Source organism: Cynocephalus volans, chromosome 14, assembly GCF_027409185.1.
Source record: "Cynocephalus volans isolate mCynVol1 chromosome 14, mCynVol1.pri, whole genome shotgun sequence".
Lineage (NCBI taxonomy): Eukaryota > Metazoa > Chordata > Mammalia > Dermoptera > Cynocephalidae > Cynocephalus > Cynocephalus volans.
The window spans coordinates 52,903,980-52,929,430 of NC_084473.1; the positions used below are offsets into that span (position 1 = coordinate 52,903,980).

General features: G+C 36.3%; 1 protein-coding gene across 1 annotated transcript in view; it reads left to right on the top strand.

The window, feature by feature from the left end:
- The window catches only part of CCDC85A (coiled-coil domain containing 85A), a 221,036-nt gene that overhangs the window by 175,871 nt on the left and 19,714 nt on the right, over nucleotides 1-25,451 (top strand). The window contains exon 3 of the mRNA XM_063078677.1: nucleotides 3,872-3,948. Within this exon, the coding sequence (XP_062934747.1) occupies nucleotides 3,872-3,948 (77 nt within the window). The remainder of the gene's footprint in view (nucleotides 1-3,871; nucleotides 3,949-25,451) is intronic.

Consider the following 25,451-nt stretch of genomic DNA (forward strand, 5'->3'; position numbering starts at 1 on the left):
TCTGTTTCGTTTTGTTGTCTTTATTGCACATATCACCTTCATAACATATTTTATTTGTCTGCTTTAATTGTCTGTCTTTCCCAGTGGGATGTGAGCTCCATGAAGCTCCAGATCTTGGTCTTGCTGCTACTATATCCTCAATACATAGAACAGCATCTGGCACACAGTAGATAATAACTATTGGGTGAAGAAACCCTAATGTTAAAGTAAATCATCAAGCATGCATTAAACCCCTGCAGGGAACACCACCAGTCAGTCTGTGGGGGTTAGAGGAATATTTTCATGTAATATATTGAAATGAAAATAAGTAACACTATGTTAACGTAGGTAGAGAAATCACAGGGCACTCTATATATGATTCATTGGCAAATGAGTGGTAAAGAAGGAAAACCGAAAGAGATTCATGGAGTGGGAAGAATTTAAAATTGTAGAATTATTGACCTTCAGGGTTAAAGGGACCAGCCCAACAGCATACATGGGTAGAAATCTTTGCAACATCTTGTTGAACTTTCTCTGAACATCTCCAACAACACGAAGCACATCATTGTACAAAGCAGTGTATTGCAATCTTTGGCAGTTCTAATTATTAGAAAGCTATTTTTCATTCTGTGAATAGGAGAATAGGGAGTATTTGACTAGGCAGAGTGGAATGAAGAGAGTACTTCTGACTAGAGGAAGGTATAGGCAGAGACACAGAGCTAAGAAAACTGTGGGCCAGTGAGAGACTGAACAGCTTTCTGCATGGGAGGCGAGGGATAGGATATAACTATTCCATATCTCTTTCAGGTTGGCATACAGAGAGAAAGGTCTGAGAAGAGTGAAATTTGCTTCATAGATAGTGTACTAGAGTAAGACCTTATACCAGGTTTTACTTATTAAGGGCAATTAAAGTCCCATTAAAAAAAAAAACAAAATCCTATCTCTGCCAATAAGGCAGACTGAATTAAATATCCAGGCAAATCTGAAAGTGCTGATTCCAACAAGATTTTTTTCTTTTAATAATGAAAGCATCAAATTATAGTGAAAAATGTAATCACTTATATTTATGGAGCTAATATGAATTCTAAGTAGGAGACTGACCTTTGCTTGCCTGAGGAAGAAAGAGGAACACTTTTTGTCAGAGCAGTAATAATTTTAAAAACATACAGTTCTGAAGTAATTTCCTTAGGGGTGTTTAAAAGTCTGTGAATTAATTTGGAACAAATTCAAGCCATGTCTTTAGAGATTGCCTATGAATTGGAAATCACGTGGCTATTGGACTCTTGCTGAGAGACTGTCTTAGTCCGTGTTGTGCTGCTATAATAGAATACCACAGTCTGGGCAATTTATAATGAACAGAAATTTGTCGGCTCACTGTTCTGAATGCTGCGAAGTTCAAGATTGAGGGCTGGAGCTCTGGAAAAGAGTCAAATGCTTATAATAACCAAGCAAATGACCATTCAACATTAAAAAAGGGAGTTAGAGAATATTTTCCAAATTCAGGAATTTGCCCCCCTTATTTTCTGAACTGACATAATACAATACTTCTATAATTTAAGTAGAGACTTAGTGAAATCATCAAATATGTGAACTGCAAAGATTTTAAAAAGGCACAGATTAAAGTGTCTAAAGATAGCCGCTGAACTAAAACAAATTTCACTCAGTGACATTTTTCAAATATCACCTGAATCACTCTGTGTAGAGTCTTTTCAGCAGCTTTAAGTATCACAGCCTTAGCCATAGTGCAGTAGGGACAATAAAGATAAGGTGTCAATTGTGAACAAGAGAAAAGAATTTTATTTTTCACGGTTTAAGTAGAATATTGCTGAGCAACTTTTCACTTGGATGGCCCTCATCAAGTGGTTGTTTTTCTAGAGAAAGAGAGTAGGGCTTGCAAAACTGTGTAAATTAGGCAATCTGCATTCACATCTTGATGATCTGCAAATCACTTATTCATTTGCTCCAGTAAAGCAGACTCATGAAATCAGTAATCTTGCTATTCATTTATGCTGTATACTTTTTTATTCCTTTGAAAAGTTCATAAAGCAAGTTTTAACATTTCATTAAGCTAAAAAAACAAGAGTATACCTCTAGCAAATGTTTTCAGACATTTCCTTGGCCTTGTATTTCTATCTTCCTTTTTTTTTTTGCTTGGCAAAATATATAAAAAATGTTTATTTACAGTTTTCAACTGGACCTAGATTTCACAGGATTTTACTTGGCTTATAGTAGAAAAAAATTAAATGATCAATATGATGAGATGCATTTAAATATTTATAAAATTAGCATTTATTTATTTATTATTTTTTTATTGATTGATTTTTTTATTATGAGTCATGAGATACAAAGCTGATTGTCACCCTATCTTCTTATATGAGGAGTGCTCATAGCTAATCTCCATTGGTATGAGGTCAGTGGGTCATTATATTAATGTCAGTGATGGAGGCTTTCTGCAAACAATTTATCAACATAGGCATACTGTAAACTAGTTAGGGATGAGCTTACTTGTTACACTTGTGAATGAAGGCTGATACTTCTTATGTATTTTGGAAAATAAAATGTTAGCTTGTTGCTTTGGAGGTCAGAGAAATCGAATTCAGTTTATATAAAAAATTTCCACGTAAAAAATAATAAAGCAGGGTTTACATGATGAATTTTTGATAAGGGTATTAATCTGCATCAATATTCATCCTAACCTTGGATTTTTTGTTTTGTTTTGTTGTTTTTAGTGGTGGGCTAGTATGGAGATCTGAACCCTTGACCTTGATTTTATAACACTGTGCTCTAACTGAGCTAACCAACAAGCCCGTAACCTTGGATTGTTAGGGGCTCCAAACACTACCCTCTTAAATGCAGTACCATCTTGCCTCTTAATCTTTTGTGTTTCTTAGCTGAAGAACATGAACCCTAAGGAGGTTCTGCTACTTTAATTTTAACTATGGAAATATGCTCTGGAGGGATTCTATTGCCATGTACCTTTCACTGTCCCTGAAATATATTTGTTCTTGGGTAATGAATGAATTACGACTATGTTACCATATGATGAGCTTAAATATTTTTAATTTAATGAAGAAGAGTTACTGTCAGGTTGTTCCCCAAAATGAAACTCCACTTTCCTCCACATGTGACCCTTTTCATGACACAAGCTATAAACTTGAGAGTTTCAGTATGGAACAGAAATTAAGCATGATGCTGATTCTGAGTTTTCAGCACATACCTGAGCTTGTGAAGAACTAAAAACAGGAATTAATTTCAGGTCTGCCCCTGGTTTAGCTAAAAATTTGGGAAAAATTTAGGTCTCTGTCACTCTTAGCCAAAAAATCAAAATTCAGTCTAAATCTAAATTGTTAACACTTTTGTTTCCTGAATTACAGTCTTAATGTCTGTAGGTTTGTGAGAAGGATAAATCTTACTCTTAAGACCTGAAATATTTCATGCAAAAATAAAGGGAACTGGGTATTTGAATTTTTTAAAAAATTTCTATTTTTTAATAGGGCCTTGTAGTTTATTTTGGTTATAATTAACCAATTGTTAGTTAACCAGTTGTGTGTAGACAACTCATTGAAAACTCAAAGCACACATAATAAGGAGAAAAGAGGGAATTATTGTCCTCAAGATGTCTAGTGTTCTGAGGGCTGGTTGATGTGCAAAAGCCTGCAATCTCACCACCTATAAACTTCTCTAATACTTCTTAACACTGAAAATTGTTCAAAACTGTTTGTAGTTTCAATGGCTTCTGTTGTTGTTTTTCTGGTAAGAATTTTTTTTCCTTTTTGTAAATAACAGTATAATTAATCGTTACCTGATTTGAATAAATCAAGCCAGAAATATCCTGACAGTGCACCAAACAAGACCTGCGTGTATAATGTGAGTTCTTTCTTTTCAATTTTAGAATCAACCTTGTCCTATGTTAGGCAGCTGGAGGCAAGAGTAAGACAGCTGGAGGAAGAAAATCGCATGCTGCCCCAGGTGGGTGACTTTAAGAAGCTCATAGCTAGTCAGTGTCATTTGAGTTGTAGCATTTTATTTGGAATTTAAAATCTCAATTACATTTTTCTTCTGTAAATGATAGAAATCATTTTGTATATAGCCATTCATCACTGTAGAGTGTAGTTATGTTCCATGATGGCCATCATATTATCCAGATTTCTCAGTGTTATACTAAAGGATGCAGTGTCTGAAATAAGAATGTGAAGTTTGAAAGGAAGAAGAAAGGAGAAAGAGAAAATAATGTAGATAATGAAGACACTTGATAGTACTGCTCATCGACATCATGCATGTGGATCTAGGGAAGGTATTCTTATCTATATTGAGAATTTGCTAATTTACGAACTAGGCAAAGCTGTAGGTAGTTTGAAATTTTCATGTTTTAATTAAACTAGTACTTTCTAAAATTCTTCGTGATATAATCGAATTCTTTAAGTGCAATAAAGAGATGACAGTAAATAACAGTTTTTCCTTTGGGACTTCACTTCTTTTACCCCGGTGAACGTAAAGGGACACTTTTTCTGGGATATTTAATGTCTTGACATATATTTTACTTATAAAATTGTTTCTGTGGGCTGTTAACTGGGTGAGAATGGTGTTGGTCTTTGAGGTGGTGGTTTTCAGGAAAGGTTTTGTTGAGGAGTTGAACAAATCTTCTGATTCTAGGTTGGTTTCCTTTACAGGCATGTAGACGATAATGTATTTTAATATTTTTAAAAAGGAGTTTTCTAAGCAATTGGTCACTAGGGTTCTTTCCATATTCTGGTGATTATTTCTATTTCATAAGGGACTAAGGGAAAATTACACCTCAAACAACTAGTAAAAAGTGGTTTAAATAAATAAAAAAAAGACTGGTTGTAGTTCAGGTGAAGAGATTCAAACATGAATGTAAAGACCCTTTAGAAGGACATTTTAGGTCTTTTTAATCTCATTTTGTTTTTAAGCTACTTTTGCTCATGAATGATGCTTTGTACTATTAAGTACTGTGTATAAGAATGCCTTTCTTTTTCTTCCATTGGCTAACCATCTGCCTAGAAATCATGAGATTAAATGAAATGAATCTACTTCTTTTCCTTCTCAAACTGTACATATGTTAAAGCTCATGATGACAGAAGGGATTATTTGCATGATAAATCCTACTGACAGAGTTTTTTTTTTCTTTCTTTCTTTGCTCTTTACTTTTCCTTCTTTCTTTTTTTTTTTTACCTTTTTCTTTTATCTGGGATTTATGGTATGACTGGGCTAGTGCCTTGACTGAAAACATACCTTGACTGAAAACATCTAACTTCTTTCCTGTTACAAAGAAACCTAGAATATATAGTTAATTACACAAAGTTATACCATCTCTCAGGCAACTGGAAATGTAAAAGAAAAGAAAATTTTAAAAAAATGATGTTTCTTAGTTTCTCTCTGAATGAGAATTGAGGCTGACATCACACATTGAAATACATGTATGCTGTTATTAAAAAAAGATGTACAATAAATTTGAAAATGATCACATGATTGATATTTAAAAATCTATAAAAGTGAGTGAAGTATTGAAGGAAAAATCAGAAGAGTCCTCAACTACACTTGATATTAGTGTGTATATTTAAATGCATAATACTTGCATAGTTAAGACTAGGAGAGATTAAACAACTTCTCACATTAAAGTTTTCAATTATAAGCATTTAAATTCATTGCTATTTTGCTATCATGGACGGTTTTTTTGTTTGTGTTGGTTTTGTTTTGTTTCTCCTCCTATAAATGGCTAGGAAAGATCATACTTTATTAAATCTAAGTTGTTACTGATGTGGGATGCTCCATTATTATATGTACTACTACAAAAGAAAAAAGAAGTTGTCAATTATACCATGTCAGATTCTTGCTCATTTTAGAGATGTTGAAAATGGAAAAACAATGTTTTAGATGTAGTTAAACTGCTATTTATATGTCAAAGTACTTTAGTGCAAAGAAAATTCATTGTTTGAAATATACTATTGGACATATGCAAAGAATACAATAGATCTATTTAAGACCAAAAGCAACATTTTTGTTAAATTTCTATATCAGGGAATGTTGCCTTCATTTACAGCTAAGATAGATATAATAGAACCACCAGTTGCAATTACTGTAGATATGAGCACAAACAGCAGATGAGATCTTAGGATGGAACACAGTAAATGGATCTCAGAGAAGAGAATCAGTCATGTAAAGGGAAACCTCATGGAAGGCTGAGACTTGGACTGGATAGCACAAAGGCATATATAACTTATTCTTGGATGTTATTGGTACAAATAATGTATGATGAGATTTCCCTGAAGAAACTATTTCTGAGTGCATGATGTAAGCTGATTTTCAAGGTCAATTCAATGGGACAAGCTGACATTTCTGCATAAATTAGTCTCAATATTTGAACACTTGATTTTCAATTATAAGAGCTTGCTCACTGTGCCTTGATTAGAGGGTCTTCTTTCTACTCCCAATTTTATAAAGTATATTCATCTGCCTTTGGATAAACAGGAAGAATGTAGCTGGCAATTGAAATCTCAAGTATGTCAAATACCTTTTGTGGCTGTGGACAGGTTCTTTCCTGATAGTTTAGAGTTTACACTAATTATGTAAAGCATTTAAAGCATTATCCTAGAGGAAGAAATCTCTTCCCTTAATGCTTATTTTTATTCTTTATATAAAATTGTGTATAATGAACAGAAAGTTACAACTTTGCCCTAGCAATATACATATTTAAAAATAAAAAAGGTGGATGTAATAAATGCTTGTGGATTTCTGTCTGATCAGGTACAAAGGTCTCACTTTCTTCATTTGTAAGTGTGGTTCTTCCTAGCCCAGAACAGTCTGAGCCCAAGTGTAAATAAAGGATTATATCCATGTCTTATACATATGCAAAGTTACTAATTTCCAGAATGAAGGGCTCTTTATTCAAGAAAAGATAGAGAAAAGCAGGGAAAATTCAGTTCTATGCAGTCATGAAGGGGAGCCCATGGCAGGTCATCGCCCAGTGAACCCATTGCTCCTTGTTCTGCCATGGTGACTGTAGTACCCCACAAGAATCACTGAGCTGTACCTTACATCCAGTTTGTGAACACAACAATTCAAAGGTATCCTAAAGTAAGAACAGTTTCATTATTTTTAGAAAAAGCATTATTGTTTGCTAGGTATTATTTTTTGAGAGGAAAATGGCTTTTAAAAGTTGGTACAAATCTGGTTAAAGATCACCTGAACTTAGGATATTCTCTTCTGAGTACAAAAACTAACGTGAGCATTTTTTAAGGATTGCAATTAAAAATATTTCAAAGTATTGCATATATATAATCTCTTATAATACACATGTTGCTAAAACTGCTCAGACTGGTCTGTCAGTTCTACTATATGCATTTTTTGATGTGATGTGTACCCCAAATGAAGATTGTATGTTACTTAAATAAATGTAGCTGCTCTGTATGAAATTTTATTAACTTTTGAATCCAATGGGGTAGAGTCACCCACAATAACATAAGTAGGCATTTATAAATAACAGACCCAATATGGTGTAAAGTTGTAGTTTTAAGGGATTTTATATCAAAATAAAAAGAGACATTTATTTATATATACACTTACACATAAATACAAGCTTTCTCTAGATAAAGAGTCATAGATTTTCAGAGCTGGATAGAATCTTATCACATTGGACAAATCCCAATTTTAGTCAAGGTCTATCAGGTTCACAGAGGTTAAGGATATAGTACTGGTCAGATAGCTACTTAAGGACTGACTCAAGATTTAGTCCTATTCAGTGTTCTTTCCAGCATATGCATAGTGCCTCCCTTGATCATTTCTCCCATTTATGTAATTCAGTGTAATTAAGATACTAAATCTATTTTTATCTTATTGTCAAATTCATTTTTTTCAACATTTATCTTAACTAATATTGGATCTGCTTAGCCATCTAAGATTTGTTAGACATTTATTCTATTCCTGATTTAAGGTTAATATTCTATTTTTCCTAAATGCCGTGGTATCTATCATAAATGAAAAAAATTGCATTTTACTGGGTCTTCTCTCTGACAAATTTCAAAAATATTTCAGAATCACAAAGTTTTATTATACATGCACAAATACTCTCACCTGAATAGAAAATTCATGCTTAATCCAAATGTGGTCAGAGAAGGCCTTTCTGTTCAAAGTGAACTGGAAATGGGTAGGTAGGGAGAACAGATAGTTACAGTGGTGGTTTTAAAATTGAATTTTAAAACTGAAATTTGATTTTTTTGCCAAAATTCAAAAACCTTGCTTATATCTTTCTACTCATTTCATTGTTCTTTTCTTGATGGTCATAAGGATTTTTTAATCCAGACATAGCCAGTATTTTTATGTGCTGCATCTGCAATGAATTCTGTTCAACTAGAAAATATCTTTAAGTGGATGAGATTGAATATCTACCTGATGACTTTATTATAAATAAATAGTGCTGCCCTTTGAACATGTCAGTTACTATTCAGATATTACCCTGAAGTTAAACTGATGCCAGAGGAGAGGGTCTAAGGAGTCCCGATAGCCAGCCTCAACACATCCTGTCCTCTTACCAGGTTCTTGACTCTGCAATGGGAAAGAATTCAAGAGCAGAGTCACAGTAGAAAGTGAGAACAGGTTTAATGTAATGAATAAGAGATACAGATTTCACAGAAAACGCAGCCTAGCTCCCGAAAATGAGCAGGGCATGCACAAAGTTTAATACAAAAGTAAGAAATACACATTCACAGACCAAAGTGCAGGCTGGCTGTACAGTGAACAGCAGCTTGCCAAAGGCAAATTTGATACAAAGAGAAATACACACCTCAGGTGAAGTACGGGCTGGCCCCAAAGAGAATGAGCTATAGCCCCTCCTACCAGGATTCAGTTTTTGTAGTTTTGCTGTCTATACATATTCATGCTATCTAATGAATATTCAACTAAGAGGACAGTTCCCAGTTATGTAACCTAGTCCTGCACATGCTAAGTTGGTCTCTTTTAGAGCATGCTCTTTGGTCAGATTTCACCACATGCACCAAATATATTCAAGTATATTCTGTGCTCTTTAGTGCCTTTAGTGGGAGGTCACTCAAAGGATAAATTTCACTTAACTGAGCATGCTTAGCCATTAGGGTTATATAAATCTGGATAAACTCCTCTCTACTCAGTCACTAGATTTGCATAAGTCTGTCCCCTTAGTCTTTCTCCACTGTGCAGGTCCTGAAATTGGGTGCTATAGGCCACCATAGCTTAGGACTCAGAGGTGGGGCTTGAGTCCTAGGGGAGTGGCCTGAAACTCAGGGGAGTGGCCTAAAACCTGATCCAGGGGGACTGAGCACCTCTATCCCAAAATTATTATTTTTAAACTAATCTCACCTATTCTGTGTTGGCTTTGGATTTTGCATCATGAAGAGGGCTAGAGACATGAAGTAAGCAGCTTGTTTCAGCTTCAATGTCAATTAAGTCCATTTGTTAAAAGTCCTACCAGGAAATCTGTTCCCTTTCATCAAATGCTCTGGCACCAACTTCTGCTTGGAAAGCACTGTATGTCCTTTGTGCCCCAAAGACCCTCCCCCAAAACAAACCACCCTCCTCTTGAGACCAACATCTGAGAGCCAGTTTCCAAAATCAGTAAAGGCACCCGGAACTGCCTGATGTCATATGGCTGCCCATGTGCTGTGGTATGTTTGAAAGGCAAGGCAACTCCGATCACCATGAGTGGGCCCCTTTCAGCAAATGTTTCTATTTCTGTTGTGCTAGCATACACAGAAGAATCTAATTTTAGGAATGGAAATGAAAACTCTTCTTCTCATGTAATTTGGTTACAAGTGGCCTCACAATGCAGTCTTTCAGTGCCTTGGGGAGGAGTCAGGGCTATTTCCAGAGCAGTTTCTGAACAAAGGAAAAGAACCTGTCACCGTTGCCAGAAGTGCTGAGAAGGGTACACAGAAGCTAAAGAAATCAAGCTCCTCACTTCCATGGCAACACAGCCGCAATCCAGTTTCACGTCTCTCAAGTGTTCCCTTCACCTCATGTTGGCGCTCATGCAGAGATTACCAGCGTGTTGGGCAGAGATGGGAGGATTCTCTCTGACACATAGATACCCTTTATGTGTTTTTTCTTTTTTGCTGTGGAATATTTATTTATTGTTTTTGCTTGTTTTTCCTTTTCACATTTTTTGACTCTATGTTTTGCCAATCTTTTTTTATTTTATAGGGCCGTAAATGTATGGCTCTTTTAGGGTTGTAATTGCTCCAGAAAAAAAAAAAAAAATCAGTAACTGTTGCATGAAAAACAGAGTAATGCTTTCCAGGATGGTGGTATTCAACTATTATTTGCATAGAAATTACCATTCTGGTGCTCCTGAGGAGTAACTTGTGCAGAATTATTTTTTTCTCATGAATAGCAACCCTAATTATGTTGTACAACCTGGGCAGAATCTGGATGCTACTGATAGGAAAAATTAGTTAAATCCATTAATGATTGGCTGCTGCTGGAGTCATAGTTGGGAAAAAGTGGACTCCACCAATGAATAGTGATTGTGAATTACAATTTTCTCTAAATTGACAAAATTTATATAATTAAAGAAAAGAAAAATGCTTTTATGTATAGTTCAATAGAGCTTTCAGGGAACAGATGGGAGCTACACAAGTGGTGTGGGTGTATTGGAATAGAAGAGATAAATAGATATGGAAAGTAAATTTATGGGGAGAAAGTCATGCTAGAAAACCTAAATAAATGGAGACTGGATTAAGGGAGATAAGCTAAAGTCTATCAGAGAAAATATCAAAGAGTAAAATTCATAGGAAAAATATCTAAGGCAACATGGTTTCCAAAATGAGGGGATTCATAACATTCTTCTGAGATGTCCTCAAGCTTGAGGATTGTTTGAGAATCTCTGATACATAATGAGAAATCTTCATCCTGAGGAGAGACTGTAGGTGAAATAGAAAAGCAAACAGAAAATATGGCTAGACCAGTTATTAAACTTATTAATAGAATTATTGAATTCAAAAGGTACTAAATTATTAGGGACTGTGATATCAATAATTCCTATTTAAAAGTGTTGCCTGTTTATATCTACACTAGCATGTTAATAATTCTATCACTAGGGCACATTTTAAAAGTTTTTTTGATTTATAATGGCCATAAAAATGTAGCGTTTTTGTTACCTGTTCTTGGCAGAATTTGTCACAAAAAATTATGGGATCCTATCAGCATTGGGGATTGCTGTGTGATAATATCAACTAGAATTGTAGATATTTGAATGAGAAGCAATACCAAGGAATATTTGGAAAAGAGAAATTAATGATGCCTTATACTTGTAGAAATAATTTTCTGCTCTCTTTCACTATTTAAAGATGAAAAAGTCTTCTCTAGTAAGGTAAGGTAGCAGGCTCACAGAAAGTGAAAAACATTGTGTATGTTTGATTTTGTAATTTAATTAATTAAATTTAAATGTCATTGAAGTATGGATAACAAAAAAGCAGTAAATTATGAAATCTTGGCTTCCTTGAAGCTTGTGAAGATGCTGTGATCCCCGTTAGAGCACAGTCTTACTTTGATTTTCTTTTCCTGCTGGAGGTCACTACCTCCCTGGCTGATGGAAAAGAAGTGTCTAAACCAAGCTGTTCTCCTACTCTTTCTGGTTCAGACCTTTCCTTGAATAGGTTTTAGGCATTTTTCATCTCAAAGTTGTGTACTTCTAGTTTCTTTCTTTGCTATAGCCTGATCAAAGTAAACATCCTTAGAAATGTAACACATTAAAAATTAAAGTTGGTGCCTGTTAATAATTGGTAATCACTTATATCCTTTACATGTAAAGTAGACAAATATAAATATAATATAGGCAAATATCTATATTCTTTGACAAAATAAGACAGATCAAGTAAATTTCTAAGTGATCTGAAATTTTCTTAAATTATATTCAAAAAGCTGTCATTGTATGAAAAATAAGCAAAACGTAACAGAGTCATGTTTGGAAAGCTGAGACATAATCAGCAGTGACTTGTACTGTGAGTAATCAAGTGATTAAAAGAGGCACTGTGAATTGCTAGAAAGAACACTGAATAGGGATTACAAGAACTAGTTTTTGGCCTAAGTCTGTCCTTAATAAGTGCTAGACCAGGACACCCCTAACGTCTCCAAGGCTTATATGCCTTGTCTATAAAAGAGGGTTATCCTAGGAGATGTGGAAGCTTCTTCTCAACTCTGCAAATCTATGACTGTATCCAGAGGAAGTTTGTGTTCATGTATAATATATACACGAAATAGGTAAGTCCTTCTAATTTTGGTATTAAAATCCCTTAAAACTCCAACTTTTATTTACAAGTGCCTGGTTAAATCATTGCGGGTTATTCTACCCTACTGGGTTCTACAAGTTAATAAGATTTTATCAGGTAGCTATTAAATGTATTTAAAAAACATACAGTCATGAGTATATATGTTTGAGGCTCATACACATTGAATATACACATATTGTTCTTGTATACTAGTCTGAAGAGTGTTAGCTTATGTGTACTTTGAGAGATAATATACAATCCCCTTAATGCTTATTTTTATTTTTATTCTTTGTATAAAAGCATGTGTAATGAACATAAAGATACTAGTTTTCCCAAGCACTATACATATTTAAAAATGAACAAGGTGGATGTAATAAATGCTTGTGGTTTTCTTTCTGTTCAGATGCAAAGGCCTTAATATCTTCATTGTAAGTGATGAGTTTGTTCTTAGCTATTACATTTTTTAGGCCCGAGTGTAAGCAAATGATAAGGTCTATGTCTTCTACCCAGGCAAAGTTGCCAAGTCCCAGGATGAAGGGCTCTTTTTTCAATAACAGAGAAAGGCAGGGAAGATAGAGTTGGCTCTATGTGGTGGTGAAGAGGAGCCCACAGCAAGTGCAGATGGAATCAGCACAGCCACCATGGCAGGTCACTGCCCAGTGAACACAGAGCTCTTTGCACTTCCATAGTCTCTATGATGACTTACAAGGGTCACTGAGCTGTACTTTAAATCTAATTTGCAAATGCAATATTTCAAAGAGAACCCAACAGTACAAACGGTCTTATTTTAGAAAATGCAGAGTTATTTTTAGGTATTAATTGAGAATAAAACACCTTTTAAAGGTTGGTACACATGGTGGTTAAAGATGACCTGAACTTAGGATATTCTCTCCTGAGCACATAAACTATTGTGAACATTTTTAAAACACCACATCTAAGAACATTTCAAAGGATTGTGTACAATAAAATGAGACATGACTTTTCACAAAAGGAATTTTAAAAGTTATGATGAGGGCCGAGCCCGTGGCGCACTCGGGAGAGTGCGGTGCTGGGAGTGCGGCAACACTCCCGCCGTGGGTTCGGATCCTATATAGGAATGGCCGGTGCACTCACTGGCTGAGTGCCGGTCACGAAAAAGACAAAAAAAAGACAAAAAAAAAAAAAAAAAAAAGTTATGATGAAAGAGAATGCCAATATAGGAAATGTTAGAAAATTAACTTTTACTTACCTCTAATTTATACCCAAATAATATGTATTCTTTACTTTAAAATGTAGCATACTTTTTGGAAATTCAATTCTGAGATAAGCCAAAATAAGTTACTATGAAAAAAAGACAACAAAGACATAAGATATCACACATTATTTTTCCACAGTAGCTAGACTGTGGAAAATAACAAAAGAGAACCTGCATATAAATCAAAGTCAGCTGTACTTGTGATACACATAAAGAACAATGTACAGAGGAGGAAAATGTTTTTTCAAGGATAACCGATTGATTGGTTTCATTCTGTAGACTAAAACATTGAAATAACAGCTAACAAGAAGTTGACGAGGCCTTTTTTTAGATTTTCTTATTGACGTAGAGAATGAAAGAATTGTAGGAGGTACACTCTGAGACAGTGTTCAGTGCAGCCTTTACAGTTAACAAGGAGCTCTCAGACGTTGTCTTTTCGATTGAGTACCATCGAGCCCGTATAACCTGGTAGCTGATTGAAGCACGTTTAAAGAGTCAGTGTGAAGAAAGAGAGCATACTGAATAAATTACAAGCTTTAGCTTAATTGTTTTGCTACTTAAGGGCCTTTGATGGCTTGGTAAATAATTCTTACTAAGAGAAGATTTAGGGTTTATTTTAGGGTTTACTTTAGACTTCTAGAAATTCTACAAGTATCCCTACATCAACAAACAATGAAGTATTCTGAAAAACAACCCACCCATATTTGTAAGTATGGCCTTACTAAATAAGTAGACTTTGTTTTCTCAGGCCACATGAGCCCAATTTGGGGGTCACAGAGATGGTAACAGTGTTCTCCATTGGCCCCGCCCCCATAGGTCTACCTTTGGGAGCTGTTCTCCTCTCAAGGACACGGGTTTTCACCTACCATCTGAAGCCTAGATTTGTGGGTTTCCAAGCTTCTCGCTCCCTGAGCCTGACTTTGGTTGTTGACTGGCTGCCACAGTGATGTCCTGGTCATTCCCCACAGCTCCTATGATTGGGGCTACCACGTGTTCCAGTATTCTCTGGGCTGAGAAAATCCCCTGACCCTTAGTTGGGTTCTACCCTATTCTAGGCCCCAAATGCATAGATGTAGCTCCTTATTCCAGGGTTCTAGTGTTAACCCCAGGAAATGGAAATAGGAAGGAATAATTAGTTAAGAGAGCTTCTACTGAAAATTGTTGCCCCCTTTTGAAAGCACTCCATTATCCTTGATTTATGAGTGTCTACTGGTCTAATCCTTCCCTTTGGAAGAACTCCTTGTCCTTAAACTTCACAGGACCTCGTGATAATCAACTCACCTCAGGTATTTGTGATTTCAGGAGTGCTTAGTCAAGACATACAAAGGATGAAGCCCTTTTTCAGAATTTTTATCCTCTGAGATTTTTGTAACTTCTGTAATATAGGTTATATATAGGTTGGTAATATGGAAGCAACTTTTGAATTATTATTTTTTAAAAAGAGCAAAATGCTACTAGGAGGCAGCTAAAACCCTTACTTAAAACCCTTGGACTCATTATTTTTGTTAGGCTTATTCATCTAGCTATTATTCTTAGCAGTTATATTAGGAAAAAAAATGGATAGAGAAATGTACGGATTGCAGAAGAAATGTAAAGCAGACTCAAATGTAGTATAGCAAATAAAGGAGTTAAGGACTGTCTTTTCATGACCTAAAATGCCTGTTATTTGCTACAGAGCAACATGCAAGGCAGGAGTTCTATTGTTTGACAGATAACAAATAACTGATAAACTCAGGACCAGATGGGAGCCATTCTGGACTTAAATAAAAGCTGGCTCTACAAAAGGAGGCTTTTTAATAGCCAAGATATATCAGATGTTTTTGATATCCAAGGCAGGTGTGTCTTAATGTCAATGATAGAAAAAAATTTTTATTTAAACATTTTTATATGCTAGGAAATTTAATATCCATAACTACAGAAATCGCATAAGAAGAAAACTTAAAATGTATATTCAGAATTAAATCATATCCCAGTAAATCTGATCACAATTAAATTGTGTGGGAATGATACATCTTTATCCTTTTGAATGCCTAGCAAGTACTGAATGCCAGAAGGTAACAGAAGCTACAGTTAGAAATTGGATGACATCTTTCTGACAAAGAGTTTTAGACAAAGGGGGCTTTAACAACTTTGTTTTTTGAAATTCATTATTTTGTTTGGGACCAGCACCTTAACTTCCCACTCCTGTTTCCACTCCACTTCTGATTTAATACATGATTCCATAACCAGCAAAACTCACATGCTTTTGTCAGTAAGTTCTACAAATGGTGAGATAGTTGGTGATGGCAGCCCAGTTTTTTGCCAATTGAAAAGGATTTTGGAGAGGTGGATTTAAGACTGCACCCTGTAAATGGTCACTTGTGAAGAAGTGGCTCATGTGGCATTGGTTTTACAGAAGAGGATTTTCTTGGTTAAGGAAACCAGATTTCCTGAGTTTTTGACACTCAAGAAAGAGGTCAGGATGGGCAGGAGAGCATGTAAAGGCAGTTGCCTTTCAAATGTTATCACTTAAATATGCACCCTGCCCAGGATCTTGGTGTTGACAAAGTTCATGAGAATCAATCATGAGAGTATGTTGAGACATCTTTCAGTTCTAGGTAGAAGTATCTCTGGGTGGTTTCTCATGGCTGTAGATGATGCCATAACAATATATGAATCAGCAGGACTTTAACTGATCTTTAAACCAGTAGAAAATGTTCAGTGTTGTTAATTGATTTTTAATACTTTATGCTTTTTATTTTAGATGTAGCATTTCTGTTAATTTCTTTCTGAAGGCATCATTCCTACTGGGTTTTAAGTGTGAGTTTGATATCATAAGTCTTTAGGGCCCAAGGAGAGATATCATAAGTCATGAAAAGGAAAATTCCTTTATTTTTTATGCTGTTTCTTCTTTTAAATAATGGGGTAACAGTCTGAAGTGGACCCTTCCTTCTGTGAAAAACAGAGCTTGGGCTACAGCAGGAGGGATGTTTTACAAGAACCTGTAACCTTTGTAGCTGGGTCTGCTCAGGATACAGACAGTGCACAGAATGGAGACAATGGAGTCACCCATTGCCCCCGAAGGTTTGTTTCCATCTTGAGTAGTAACCACAGTCTTAGTATCATTGGGGGCCCTATATATGGGCCCAGTATTGAGTCCATCTTGATGATGGTTCCCATTCCGACCCAGGGTTCCCTTCATTATCTCTATTTTGCAGGTGAGAGAATGTCCACTAATGGGCAGAGGCAAGGTTTGTGTCCAGATTTTCTGTTACTACTAATCTAGTTTTCTTCCCATTTTTCTCAAACCAGTCACATGGCAAGTGTGTTCCTCTTGAAGCGAGATAGCTGTGAAAACAACACTACCACCAGCATCCAAAACAGTCCTCTGGTGTGGTATCATTGGGGTCTGAATTGGGAGTTAGCCAAAAAACAGGGTTTAGTTTCCAGTCCATCTATTTTAATATTCACTGTGAGATATTTTATTGCTCTAACAAAGATTTATCCAGCATGGAAAGAGCTCATCCTTTTAGCAATCTTAAAGAAATTTCTAGCCCCCAAATAAATGGTTACTTAGGAAAGAACATTTGTGTACTTATCACTTATCTTCTGATCATCCTTGCCTCTTTCTTTAGAAACCTCCCAAATTATTCTGATCGGCAGTGACTTCTTTATTATTTGTACTAGGGGTTGGCAACCTTTTTAGTAAAGCACCAGAGTAAACATATTCAAACTTGTGGACCACATGGTCTGTTGCAACTACAGTACCCATGTCTGCCATTGCAGCACAAAAATAGCAGAAAATAGCCACAGAGAATATATAAATGAATGGGTGTGGCTGTGTTCAAATAAAACTTTATTTACAAAATAGGCAGTGGACTGGAGTAACTCTGACAGTAGTTTGCTGACTCCTGCTTGACACTAAACTCATTTATTCACCAATTACTTTGGGTTATCTCTTTGTTGTTGTCTTTAAAAAAAAATGATCTCTCATATTGTTTCTTAAATTTTCATGTGTACATAGAGACTTTATTATACACAAATACTCTTTTTCGTAAGAATTTGCTGTTTATTTTTTCATTAGCTTAAGTTTCTTTATCCCGTCACCCCCAAGTTATCACTATCAGGGTTTGAAATGTGCTATGATTGAACCAGAGGAGTAGTTGAGCAAGGGGCCATGTATCCTTTCTTAAGAAACCACTTAGCTTTGGGATAGAAATGTTTTGGAGAGCAAGATGCTTTCATTTGACTAGAAAAGGCAAGATCCCTCTGTACAGGAGGGACAATTGTGGTACTATGGGATAGGAAATTTGTACTTTCAGAAACACCAATCTATGGTGACTGTAGCTGTATTTTAGGTGATAGATTATATTACTTCTGTGTCCTGGCTATTCTTGCGTGTCTTAGAGAGATTGTTAGGAAAATAACATGGGGAAGGCTTGTCTTTAAAATAGATACCACACGGGTGGCAGCTTGGAAAGAACATGAATTCTATATAGTCCTTCATGGACAAGTGAAATTCTAAATCCATGCTTGTCAATGAATGAGGAAAACCATTTCTGGCTGAGGAGGAGGTCTGAAATCAATTAATCTCCATTTTCCCTTAAGTAAGGTATTTTATGAAAGAATGAGAACCTGGCAGTTAACTGGTAGGAATTAAGTGAGTTCTGTTATTTGTCAGGTCCTTCATATCGATATTTTTCCCTCACATAATCTTTGTCATATATGTAGTTTTTAATCATTGTGTATATATGTGCTTATGAAGGAAAGGAATAGTCCTTTGGCCATTTATGCAGCGTCTGTTCATTGGGGATCTGCAAGGTGCTTTGGAAGGAGTACGGAAGGACAATGGCTAGTTTTTGTCTGCAGCATGTTTTCTGTGGATCAGAACAAGACTCATAGGGAAGTGAGAAGAACCCTCACGTACTTGACTTTGTCACCAGGACTGATTGACATCAGAAGAGCCAACAGGTGGAAGAGACCTTAAGAAGATGAGCCAATGTGATGTTCAAATTGTACTCTATAAATATACACAATTATTGTTTGTCAATTAAAAATAAAAACTTAAAAAAAAAAAGATTAGCCAAATGCATTTGCAATGCTTGGATGGTGACTGATGACAACCTGGCAATTACCAAGCCTCTCTCTAGCACATGATGTTTTCAGAGTGCTTTGCAATCAGATTTATTAGTCACCCTTCACAGCCACCACATGAAGCTAATTGATACGCTTCTCCATTTTAGTGTTGAGGACAAGTGGCTTGCTGAGGGTCAGGCAGTGAGTGGCTTATGGAGCTCATTAGTCTCTGGGTCATTTCTCTCTTGAGTTAGCAAAATACTTTTCAACATCTTTTTTTTTTTTTTTTTTTTAGAAGTCATCTATAGACAGTCTGAGGAACTTATTATTGGTTAACCTGATTGTTTTTCAGGATAGTACTTTTGTAAAAATTCTACTTTTAAAAAGTTTCTTTTTAAAATTTGCTTTTCCTAAAGCTTCACAGTGTTACTTTTTAAAACTTTTCAGTCAATTTTTTGGAAAACTTTTTATTCCTCTGAAGTCCTTCACCCAGAGACTTCAGGAAAAATAAAATGTTCTAAGTGGGCAGTCTTGGTTTGGGGCATTAGCTGTGGTCAAAATTTGTATGGAAGGATGAGGTAAAACTATTTTCTTTTCCAGTGATTTATGCGATCTTTTATCCCCAGAACTTCATGTAGACTAAATAGAGGCAGTAGCCTCACTATTTGGAATAAGAAATTTATTGTTGGATTGGTACAGAGATATTCACTCAATGGTAAGTGATTAGTGGGCTTGAACTGCTTTTCTTAGTTCAACCAAAACAACCCTTAACAAATAGGGAGTAGAATTTCTGTTGGTCATAGGAAGTCTCTGATGTCTTGTATTGGCCATTTATTTAATCTTTTACCCCATGAATCTTTTTAGATCATTTTCTATGTACAATTACTGTTTTGGACAATGGAAATACAGTCTTGAATAGGAATGTTAAGTTTCTAACCTCATGCAGCTTACATTTTAGTAGATGGATTATTATTTTAAAAACCATAAATATGTAATACATTACCCGGAAGAGGTACTCACCATAAAGAAAACAAACGTGGAGTTGCAGAATTGGAGAGTGACAGGGGTGAGAAGATATTTTACATGGAGTTAGAAAAGGCTTCTCTGAGGAAGTGTCATTTGAAGAGACCTGAATGAAGGTAGTGAGTATGGCATGGAAAAGAATATTCTGAAGAGCAGAAACAGCAGGGACAAGATCTTAATAGGAATGAGCAAGGCACATTTGAGGAAACCGGAGCAAGAAGGCCAATGTCGCTGGAACAGAGTGAGTGAAATGAAGAGTAACAAGAGCTGAGGTTCGAGAGACAGGCAGGGAACAGACCCTGCGGGCTGTGTTGACCAAGGTCAAGTGTTTGGATTTGGGTCCCAGTGGATGGGAAGCCATTGGAGGAACTGGGCAGGGGTGTCATATCGTTTGTTTACATTTTTGAAAGATCACTCTCCATTTTGGGTAGAGACCAGACTGAAGCAGGTAGGGGCAGGGAGAGGGGACATAGAGACAGGGAGAGGGGACATTAGGGAGCTAGTTTGGTAGTTTAATAAAGCTGATGGTGGCTTGAACTAAGTGATAGGGTGGAAATGGTGAGGAGAGGTTGGGTTCATAATATATCTTGAAGTAGAGATGAATGCTTAATGACAGATTGGATGTGGAGTATAAAGGAAAGAGATTGCATATGGCTTCATAGGTTGGGCACTGACAACCCCAGAAGGAACTGTTCACAGACAATATGCAGTGAATGGTGACCCAGGGGTGGTACAGTGTGGCAGCCTTTGGAAGAGTCAAGGGTGACTGCTTGGACTTTGATCTAAACAACTGTATGATTGGTGGTGCTGTTTACTGAGATGGGGAAGATGGGAGGAACAAATAAGAGGTGCAGGAGGATCAAGTTCTATTTTGGACATGGCCAATTTGACATGTTGGACATCAACAAGGAGATGTCACATGAAGAGTTGGATATGTGCATTTGGAACTCAAATGAGAAGTCAGAGCTGGAAATAAAAAATTTTGGAATAATGAAATACATACATACATACATACATACATATATATTAAATATATTAAAACTATGGGACTAAATGAAAACTTTTTGTGAATAAATGTTGAAGAAAAAAAAAATTATGGACTGTGTCCTGGGGGCACGCCAAGATTTAAAGATAGGGGAGGAGAGAGGAGCCAGTGATGCTGACTGGAAGGAGATACCCATTTAGTTTTTTTAGTCTCTCAGAATTAAGGATGACTTTATGGAACTGACTTTGTGGACTCACTCTGCAAAGCTGTTTTATGTTTTAGTTTACTTTAACTCTCCAGTGAGTGCTCGATTGATCTTTTTGAATATTCACTTAAATAAGCCTCTATAATTTGAATCTGAAAATCTTGTTTTCCATTGTAAATTATTTTTTTGTAAGGAGGTAGGGCACAAATAAGCATTTTAAAAATCGCTTTATTTTCTTCCTTCCTAGCAAGAGCTGTTTGTGACAATAAGAGCTTGTCTTCCATGGTGCTTCCTTTTGCTCTGACGATGTTTTTACTGATGACAGATTTTATTTTTTCCTGCTGGCAATTTTATGACTACTGAGTATGCCGAGGTTACACTGCCTGGGTTCACTTTGGCTGCTCTTGTTTTTGTAAACCTTTAAGCAGAGGATCACTGTTATGTTCCGAGACAGAGCTTTCAACAGATGGCATGGGTGGAACTGCAGCCTGACAAGCAGCTGTACTTATTTGACCTATTAATATGTACCCTAGAGAGGTAGCTGCTCATGCATGAGGCTGATTCCTTCTTCCTCTCCCTTGGCCTTTCTCTTGTCTTGACCTTCCTACTTTGTGCAGAAGCTTTATGTACTGGAAGACTCATTGAAGAAATTAAAGACCCTTCCTTTTGCCAAAGCCAGGGCAGCAAACACCACCTCACAGCATAATAATTTTTAGTCAGCTCAACAAGTATTTATTTAAAATTGCTGTTTAGTTCCTGGGGCTCTAGCTCTGTGCTTGCGTTGCTCTAGGATCTGATGGCGTGCTGAGGTGTTTAACACTCTGCTCTGCAAGTCAAATGCAGTGTTAATTAGCATTACTTCTTTGCTGTTGCGTCTGTCTGTACTGGCTGTTCAGTTCCACACCCTTATACTCTCTGTCCTACTCATGTCCCCCTCTTATCCCTTTTCCATAAAGCCAAGACCTAAAGGTATTTAGATATATTGCTCTCAGCAACAATACCATAAGCTTTTACTATTTTATGTCAGTCTGATTGGAAAACAATTTAGATGTATTATTCTTTTTTTATAGAAATTTTAGGGTTTCTCACAAGGAATTGTATGATTGATTAATCAAAGGCGAAAGTTAAGCACATAAACTCATTACCTGGAAGCAGAATGTACGTAAATCCATTTGTCCACATTTCCTACCTATTGTTTAACAGCTATTTTTTTTTTTTTTTTACCAGGCCTCCATTGTTATTCCTTGTCTGCTGTCACTCTGGCTATGGAGATATAAAGTGTTTGTTGTCTTAGTCCTTTCAAGATATTAATTTTTTCCTTCCTGGAGTTTGTCCTCTGTAATTCTTGTAAAAAGGCATCCTGCTAACCTTCTGTAATTACTTTCTCTTACAATTTTTTCCTGGAAACTATATTTATTTATCTGTCAGTTTCACCTGTACTAATAGATATTTCAAAATTATTTTCTTTTCCTTCCAAGAATATTATATTGTTTGATCGGATATTTTTATCAGTGATATAATGGTCATTGCATCAAGTTAAAATCATTTACAGTTTTAATATTTTGCAAACTCTTTTATTTTACCTATCAGAAGAAAACCATTTGGAGGGTATAAGTGAGAAACAGTGCTTCAGGGCTTTGTATTATTAATCACCTCTTTGATCTTGATTTTAAAAGTCTGATAAAGGAGTTAGATATACTTCCACCTGCATTTCCGGTCTTGGTTAATGGCATGACCGTTTTGCTAGTACCTGACCAGAAAGCTGGGAGCCATCCTGGATTCCCCTTTCAGCCTCACTGCATCCATTCAAATAAACATTGAAGCTCATAGGGTCCTGCCCTTTAATCCATCAGTATTGTCTTTTTCGTTCCTTTTGCTATTATTCAGTGTAGGCAATAAGTAACCATTTTTCACTTGAACTTCTTTGTTGATCTCTTAATTAGAACTTTATCCCAGCTAGTCTTGTCCTACCCAAATCATTTTCCACATTACCACCAGATTGATCTATAAAACACAGATCAGTTCCGTTACAGCTCAGGGCTCCACATAGAATAAATTTCAAATCCTTCCTATGGCATAGAAGATTCTCCATGGTCTGACTCCTGTATGTCACATCAGCCTCAGTTCTTGCTCACCTGTGCCTCACATTCTAGATACCCATCCTTCTAAACCACTTCTGTTTCCCTAAATATGTCACCTTGCTAAGATTTCAGGTTGTCTGAATTGAAGCGCCTTACTACTGTTACTGTGATTCCATAGACATCAATCTTAGCCATTATTTGGCATTATAAACAGGGGTGAGTGAGTAAATATTACTTTCTGGTTTCTTTAGCTGTGATCCCCTGGAAACTTATTGAGTGCTTTACACTTAATGGAGTTGAGAATAATATCCCTTCTGTTTTCACCACTTGGTGTATGGGATTGCATAGTGATTTTGATGTGAATCAGGTAATATAGTCTATTTCTACTTTTAGTCTGCTAATCATCCCCAGTGATCTTTTCAGTTGCAGTTGTAACATATTTGAGCCTAACTGTAGCTTTAGAAATTGATGTAGGTGATTCAACATTTTCAGAATGAATGTATTTTTCTCAAATAATAATAATTGGCTAATGAGAGAAACAGTACTGGCAATTTAGGCTGTGTTTAAATTGGGTTAGATTTGCAAAATACAGACCATTAAAGGTATTATAGGCACAAAAGTAAAGCATATATACAAATATTTTGAGATGACATATTCATACATAGGTTTTGATAAACCATTAATATATTAAGTCAATGTTTCAAGATATATGAAATATTACTGTAAAGTATAATAGGGCTTAACATTGAGTCATGTACAAGATTGTCAGCTCACTTTAAGGTGAGTGGTTAGGGTGGTCATTACACCTATCTATCAAACAATGAACAGAATATTCACATGACCATGACTTCTTCATCAGTAGAGCCGAGATTGAAAAAAGTTGCTCAGAAACCTATTCCAGGGCTGTGAGAAGAGAGAGTGGGGAGAGAGACAAAGAGGGAAAGAGAAAGAAATAAATATGAATAAGAATTAATAAGGAACCAGAATCCAGAGAGTGACATCCTGATCACACTGGTGTGGGGCAAGAAAAGCATGGGATCAAGAAGAGTGTCAGTGAAACCCAAATCCAAAGAGAAGAAAGGAAAGAAGACTGTTCTCTAGATAACTGTATTTAGCTGGACCCCTACTGTATTTCATTTATAGCATGACTTACCTAGTATTCCAAAGTATGTTGTCAGTAATTCTCAACAAATCCTTTAGATGACTTTGTAAGATCCCAAGTTTTAAATCCTTTGGTTATTATTGTAGATACAGTCCTTATGTAACTGTTGTGGCTGCTGCAGTGATGTGCCTGGAGTGGAGAAAGTCAGAGGAGCACAAAGCTCATGTTTAACCAGTGTGTACAAGTTCATCTGTATCAATTATGAATATTAACATGTTTCTAATATGACTCCCCCAAGACCTATCGGCCATTCCAACCAACCTGGTCCTCCCTAGGATCTCCTGGAACTCCCTGGAGCCCAAGAGCTAGGGGATGAGTACACAGAATAGAAGGAGACCTCTAGAGCCCCAAACAAATAAAGAAAATGATCGTGGGGTGTAAATTATTGAGAATAGCACCAGGCCCACAGTTGGTGTCTTAATAGATATTAACATGTAGTAGGAGCTTATATTAGCCAGTCAATAATCTTTTAGTTGACAGCATTTAGGGTAGAACTAACTTGGCAGGAGCTTAGTGATTGAGAACTGTTATGACTCAAGGAATTTTCTCCCCACTGAGAGGACAATCATGTAAATGTATTGCAACCCCTAGCCACATGTGAAGGAGAGAATGGTCAGAATCATCACTATTCTGGTCCAGACTTCTTTTTCTAATTTCCCTCTGCATGTTGCATAATGTTCTCATTGACACTGGGATGTTGTTTCATGTGTCTGGGCCCTCACTTCTATTTGCTGGCAATTTTATTTTTCCTAATGTGACTTCTTAAAGTTAAGTACAGAATCTTTGCCCAGCATATTGCCAAGGAAGCTTTGTTTTCTTCTATAATTTCCGCAAAGCACCTTCTGCCAATTTTATTCTCTAGGTGGGACTGGTGTCTTGATTGTTGTTACAGCATGCTGAATCTCTCTGCTCCTAGAACTCTTTGTTCTTTGGACCACTGCCCTGCACCTACCCATTTTGTGTTCTCTTTCTGCTGGTGTTGTTGTTACAGTTGGATGTTTTGGGTACTTTCGATTTTCTTTCTTTTGTTAGCAGTAGTAATTTCTTATTTGGGAGTAGAAATATAGATGGCTTTCTACTTAGACTATTTGAGGGCCAAAGCTTAGGGAGTTTCTTTTAAATCATTTCGAGCTCCAAATTCTGTAGGCCACTTGTCCTCAAAGGCCAAATCTGCTATGGAGCTGTCACCAGAAATTTTGCTTTGCAGTTTTCCAACATAGCTCTCTTTCTCTTCAGTCAGAGTTTCTTAACTTCAGAAATATTGGCAATTGGGGCTGGATAATTCCTTGTTGCGAGGGGACTGCCCTGTGCATTGTAAGACGTCTAGTAGCACTCTTGGCTTGTACCCACTAAATGCCAGTAGGAACTGCTCAGTTCTGACAACTAAAAATGTTTATAGACATTTTTGCCACATGTCCCCTCTGGGGGGCCAGATTGCCCCTGGTTGAGAGCTACTGCTCTAAATAATAA